The sequence below is a fragment of the Hyposmocoma kahamanoa genome, unplaced genomic scaffold (assembly GCF_003589595.1).
Source record: "Hyposmocoma kahamanoa isolate Upper Pololo Valley unplaced genomic scaffold, ASM358959v1 86867, whole genome shotgun sequence".
NCBI lineage: Eukaryota > Metazoa > Arthropoda > Insecta > Lepidoptera > Cosmopterigidae > Hyposmocoma > Hyposmocoma kahamanoa.
In genome coordinates, this window is record NW_020654386.1 from 1 (window position 1) to 6,940 (window position 6,940).

Sequence of the window (6,940 nt, forward strand, 5' to 3'; positions counted from 1 at the left end):
AAAAGTAGTGTTAATAACTTAAGACTAAGCGATAGCATAAAAAAGAAGTATGGTGACAGAGTTTTAAGAAGGTTACGATAGACGATCTAGATTACTTGGTTCTTACTGTAGAGAAGTAGTGTGAATCAATCGTTGCGTTGTCATCATTGTACAAAGAATTAATCAGTCCTGCGAAAGGTCTTACAAAGAGGCTTTATGGGTAATTTAGATAGTCTACGGGGAACATTAAATGGTATAAGGTTTAGATATCTTTTGTTAGTGTAATTGTACATAATTGAATGTTTCTTTTTTCAGGTCTGGAACTGATAATCCTTTAGAAGGACCCAGTTGGTTATTAGATTTAGCACAAAGTGATGGGGTAAGTTTTCATCTTGGTAGACTAGTATTAATTTTTTAGTGCCTTTAATCCTTTAGTACAGTCTAGAATTAAATAAATCCATATACTTTCTCCCTGACAGGACAAGAAACAGTTCGATCTTTGAATTATTTCTTCATATTATTATAGTTTATTTATTTATTTATTGATATTTATATATTGTATATATTTAGTGTAATTATACAAATATACATATTTCAACTTTCATTATATAATGTTAATACAAGAGTGCATTAACTCTAAAAGTGTATTTTTTCAGTATCGATCAGAAACGAATTACTCACTTCCCGTGAAAGATTATTAAAACTTATAGGGAAAAAATAATGTCATCTTTTTTAGTAAGGACTGTTTTGTACAGAACTAGCTCAGGAAAAGTTTCTCTAATTTTAAATTAAGTATGTATTAATTAATCTTTGAATTGTGTCTCACAATATTCTAATGAAGGTTGTATTGACGTGTAAAGAATCAAATTTTACGTTCAACAATAGTATAATCTCGAATTTCACATATTTTGAGATACAACCCTATTGTAATAACAGGCGATTATGTATTATATTTTCACACACAGGTTATGTATGTAGGTATTATTTGCACTCGATTCCGTGCTACAGGTAGGATTTCCTGCCCGTAGATAAACGCAGAGCAAGTCCCCTGTGCGTGCGCTGTGACACTCATTTATTTTTATTATTGTGATGTTCGAGATTATCAGAAGTAAATCGCATTTGTATGCAATTCTTTGTCTATTTGTTGTATTACGCTATTCTTTTAATTTTGTAATGTTATAATATTGTACTTTTTAAGCTCATTCATGTATCTCGGCGAACACATTTTTTGCTTATTCTTATTAATAATTATAACAAATTAGTGAAGCAATTTCACAAAAAAATAACAGTAAAATATCGTGACATTCAATAAAACTTGAAAATTGAACTGTATTTGTTTTTTTATATACAAATAAATTAGTTACTTACTTTTTATGTTACTACAACAACGTTAATTCCCTTGGGTTGCAGCCTCGGCCGAACTTCGAGCCCGACTCGACGACGCCCTGCGACGGCGCCAGCAGCCCGCCCACGCCTATAGCCACTACTACATCCGCACACGTCGACGAAGCCGAGGTGAGCGAGTCTACTTCACTTTCAGTCTAGACTACTTAGTTTTGCCTCTAACTGTCGAGAGGACTTGCCTTCGCAGAAGGAGAACACACCGACCGCACTGGCCTTCACGCCGACAATGCGGCGGCGCAAGCGCAGCAGCACGCCGCCCGAATCGCCGCGGCCGAAAGGCGGGAGGCACGGGTATGCGAACTTTTTGTATTAGACACGAAGTCGTGACTCCACTTTTTTTTACAATAACTAAGTGACGGAACGAACAAGTCGTGCGCCTGATGGTAAGCGACACGTCTGTCCACAACAGTAGCAGTGGTACGATCTGAGGGGCACTGCCACTGCGTCCGATACCCTGAAACAGAAGTTGACAAGTCAAATGTGCCTGTAATGGTGCTGATGAAGCACCGGAAAGCAGTAATGCTCACACTACTGCTTGGCGGTACTTCCCTGGACGAAATCTCCTGCTACTAAATTAAAACTCACTGTTTTGCATTCGATCCAGTGTGATATTATCATTATCTGTAAGTAGCGTCGATTCACGCAAACTTGAATTATTGTCGGGTTTTTAATAAGAAATAATAAACTGGGAGACGCGAAAAGAAGCGGAATCGACAAGGGTTGATGCTTATGTTGGCCAGTGGCAGCGGACGGGTGCTGAAGGTGATGGTGGCGAAGATGCGCCCGGCCGAGGAGGCGCTGGCCAAGGGCGAGGCGTCGCCGCCCAAGCGGCCGGCGCTGGCCGACGCGAGAGCCACCCCGCACATGCCCAGCCCCAACGGGAACACGCACGGCAGCCTCGCGTGAGTTAAGCTATTTCGTTGCAGATACCGTGTACTACGCCGCCTTAGTGGTATGTGCTCACATGTGTGTGAAAGCACATACTTATTCATATACAGAGTATTGAGTATTTTATTGAAACGGGACAGTGTAGGGAAATCCGACACCATAGGACTAACTGCTCGAGTCTGTTACATTGAAAAAAAAAGTTAGTCAATTTTATTTACTTTGTATGAAAAGCATTTGATTAAATTTGACCAACTTCCTGTTGTCCTGATTTTTTCGTCTCATACAATGGAATGATCCTTATATGACATTGAGTCGATCAGCACTAAACATTTTATTTTATCAATTTTATTCCTTTTTATGGACAACTCACGCTTGACCAAAAAATTGATTATGCCGAAATTGTTTTCACAAAAAGACTTGATGGTTCCTAAGACATTTCCCTTGTATCTGGTACGGTTTCGGATTTCCTCGTACTGTCCCATTTAAAAGAAAAAAAAACCTGTATATGTGTATGTCGGCGCGGAACCATCCGGCCATTGTAAGTCGTCATCGTCAGGAGGCTCGGACATCACGAGATAAATGAAACTGCACTTTAACTTAAACCTTCTATTCCGAAACGGACACTCACGTTAATATTAACAAAAATGAATGCAATTCAGTTACAGAGCCGAGGTAATAATCGCGGTTGTTATAAAAAAAAAGCGCGGAAAAACATCAACACAATTATTACCAATCTTTTTGGCCGACCTCTGATTTGCGGAACCGATTTTACGTCAACACAATGTCTTTACGTTTTTGTTAACGATTAATTTTAAAATTAAAGCTTGTTAAGAATAACAATATTACAAACTTATTATTTAACAATTTTACCATTAGTATTTTGCGCATTATTTTAGAATTTATAATCGTTTTAATTAAATGAGATTTTATCATTTCACACTACGATATACGACAGCGCCCTGTTTGCATAAACACGCCTTCTTGCAAACAGTTTATCTAAAGGAACATAGATGGCGTTTGTAAGCGCGCCCATACGGCCATACACACATGTATAGGTAACTTTTTAGTCACCAACCAAATTTTTTCTAGGCGCTAGGTATCTCTATGATTAGGTGTATATTCAATAATATTTGCACTATTAAACATTTTTCCATAATAATGTTTCTCTTCAATACGGTCATTACGCAGCTTAGATGGTTACATTTACGTGAAAAGACTATTTTCTGGCGAAATATACCTGCATGCCAAAGAAATCTTTAGAAGACGTATAATGTAGTCGAGTTGTATTAAAAACATCAAGGGATTACGACAGGCCCGAGCCCGGCCTGCGTCTCGGCAAGAGCGAGGCCGAGGAGGCGGGCGAGCCGTCGTACGTGACAGTGGGGCGGTCGCGGCGGACGGCGCGCGCGCGGCCGTCGCCCTCGTCGCCCTCGTCGCGCGCCGGCAGCCGCAGCCGCAGCCGCGCCAGCAGCGCCGCGGCCAGCCCCGCGGACAGCGACGGCAGCGCCGAGCTCGGCGAAGGCGACGGGCGCACGCGCCGCGCCAGGAAACAAGTCAGCTACAAGGAGAAGTCCCTGAACAGGTACACCAACACCGTGCTCGTGCCGCTATTGATTGTACCTCTTTTACCCAACAACGCCTAAACACTGAATCAGAATAATATATTTATGATTTTAATCCTATCCTTATTTAAGTGTTAACTATTTTACAATGACAAATTAATTTATTAACTCTCTTTATCTATCTTTATTAATTTACAATTTGACAATGTGACATTCTATATTTTTAACTTTACTATTTATGCCATTCATACAAAATATGGAGACTTTTATATATATATATATATATATATAATATATATATATATATATATATATACATATAATAGTGAAATAAATACCTAAATTGGGTATAGCATAAAAATGCATACATAAGAAGGATATTCAAGGCCCTCTAAGAATAACATATCCGGCGGGTGGGGACTAAAAGGGGAAGGACTAAAAAAAGGAACGCCTTTACACTCGCCAAATTTTACGTAGAATAAATGTCAACAAACATAAACATTACTTTTATTGGAAAGAGGGTACCTCAGTAGTGGTCCCATTTAATTTTCAAGAAACTATTCCACCTCTGAGGGTGGCAAACCAAGCGATGAATCCAGTTTCGCGCACTTTCTGGTATATAACCGCTTTGAATACATCTTGGCAAATATATGTAATTCCGCTTTTGAGATCGGTTTCACTAATACCCTACACTGAGATTATATTTACTAAATTCAGGCCACATGACCATATAATGTATACCTTAAGGACTAACTATGTATATACAATATAATAATAAAACTAATCTACACGAGTTGCATTTGTCAGCGACGTGTGGCGCCATCTGGTGTCAGGTAACCGTCCGTGGAATCACCGATATATGACTCCCTTCAGCCAAAACTCCTCCATGAAGGCCGACAGATGTTCGGTCGACACTCTCATAAACTAATTAAAATTCACGTTGTTAGGGACTCCAACCACTCGCCTACTGGGTATATTTGGCTTTTAAACTGATATACTCCACTATCTAAATAATAATTGATCAGGTAGACCTTACCTTATTTACCTGTTTCTTGACCTTACCTATTTCTGCCGCCAAGCAGTAATGCGAGCATTACTGCGTTCCGGTTTAGAAGGGTAAGGGTGCTGGTAAAATTACCGGCACATGGAATTTGTCAAGTTATGTATCAGGGTGACAGGTGCAGTGCCCATAAGAACTTTGCAATTTAAAGCAAAAAAAGGTAGTTTTTGCTGTTACACAACCCAGTTACCTTCGTACAAATTTAAATTCCAATTACGCGAAATAATGAGCATTGACAAAAAAATTTCTTTCAACCTGCCATCATTGGTTGCTTAGCAACGTTTTGTTATTGCATGTCGAATTTGGCTAAAGTATACTACAACAACGCCTATCCATGCTAGGGAAGGCAGATATTACAGATCTCCACCTACGCAAATGACACACCCCAGTACATTTCAAACAAAATGTTTTTTTTTGTTTCAGGAAACTGAGGAGATGATTTACAGCAGTGAAGTAGCTAGCATCGTAACTAACTTAGATCATCCTTTATTTATAATCATTTTTTAAACAGTTAACACAAATTGTGTCATGAAGGTGAGCACACACTAAGGACTGGAGCCCATTTGTCAGCACTCTCAACACCACGTCCATACTTAACGTATGTTGTGTATAGTTTTTTAGCGTAAAATAGACGCGCGTTCGTCAGAAACTCTCCTGTGCATGTGACCGACTATGGTGCACACAGAACAATAAATACAGTAGAAGTGGTTAGTTAGTGTCACACGCGTGCCAACAGTAGGCCTAGTTTCGCCTACTTGAGCTCAGCCCGCCATTTTCGCTATATACGGTATGGTTAATGGCCGCAAGATGGCAGCACGTTGACTAAAATTTTAATATAAAATTAAAACGCTGTAACTTAGACACTTCCGTGGTTTGTTTTTGTTCGGCGACGGTCCATTTAAAAAATACTTAAAGTGTTTTTTTATGTGGAACATCGAGTTGTTTGTTGAAGAATATAAAAAATAATACGTTTAGCATGGACGCGGTGCTGTAGCGTGCATAAAAGTGGAGTTTAATCCGATTGCAACTCACCGTCAGCAAATGCACGTGGACACCAACATCATAATCAGCCCGCTGTTATCCGCTATTGGACATATATCTCTCCTAGAGCGCACTTTAAAGATCATTAAGCATACATTATTTGATTCTCACTTTTGTCCCGTCTATTATTTCGAATTAGATGGCGGCTTTAGTGTGACTTGTAATTATTTAACACAATCAAAGAAAGCCTGTGCTTTGTCATATAAACAAAATATGTAAGTACAGTATCAAGCTGGAAATATTACACATCGGATAATCTCGGAAACCACGAATATTTCCGAACGCTGTTGCCGTATCAATGTTTGAAGTATTTTAAATTTTATTACATCATTTCTAAGGTAGTTCTAATAAAAAATTCGCATTAATTGTCATATAAATCAGACTATAGACGCGGCAAAAGCGTTCGGAAACTTTCGTGATTTCCGAGTTCTCCCGATGTGTAATAATTACTGCCTTGTGCTGTACCCTTATTTGTTGAGATCACTACTCTGCTATAGATATAAATTAGAAACTGGAAGGTGCTTCTACTTATCGATAAAGGATTCTTCAGTCGGCGTGAGGATAGAATATATAAGTTAGCAGATTGTTGCCCAGGATGTGCCAGACTTAGGATCAATGTATATTACGGCGGATGGGAATGGAAGCGAATTTTTGTAATGATATTATTGTACATAGAATAATGAACTTTATGATAAATTGTGTAACGTAAAAACTAGATACGAGCCAAAATCTTCTGTGTGGAATTTCGTAAGCTCGAGAATGCTCACTGTACAATATCGTTACAAAAATTCCTTACAGAAATGGAGTGTTAGGGTGTTGGGAGGGTTCTTACGTGCACTCCAACGCTAACGCGAAATACACTGCAGAATTTCGATAGGTGTTGCGCTAGGCTATAAGATCAATTGTAGCAGAAAACATGCGGCTGAATTAGCACTAAAAATACTTTCCAGTTGTGACAAGTAGAAAGAAGTATACACTGCGCTGATCTTGCGTTTGTTACTTCTTT

At 39.0% G+C, this 6,940-nt stretch overlaps 1 protein-coding gene across 1 annotated transcript; it reads left to right on the top strand.

The window, feature by feature from the left end:
- Positions 1–294: 294 nt before the first annotated feature.
- LOC113235011 (proteoglycan 4-like) lies at positions 295–6,313 on the top strand (the record flags this gene model as incomplete). Its single annotated transcript, XM_026470532.1, has 6 exons — positions 295–358; positions 1,390–1,494; positions 1,571–1,674; positions 2,124–2,285; positions 3,584–3,853; positions 5,317–6,313. Coding segments are annotated over 6 exons (721 nt in total), but the record flags the coding sequence as incomplete, so codon positions are not given.
- Positions 6,314–6,940: the final 627 nt, after the last annotated feature.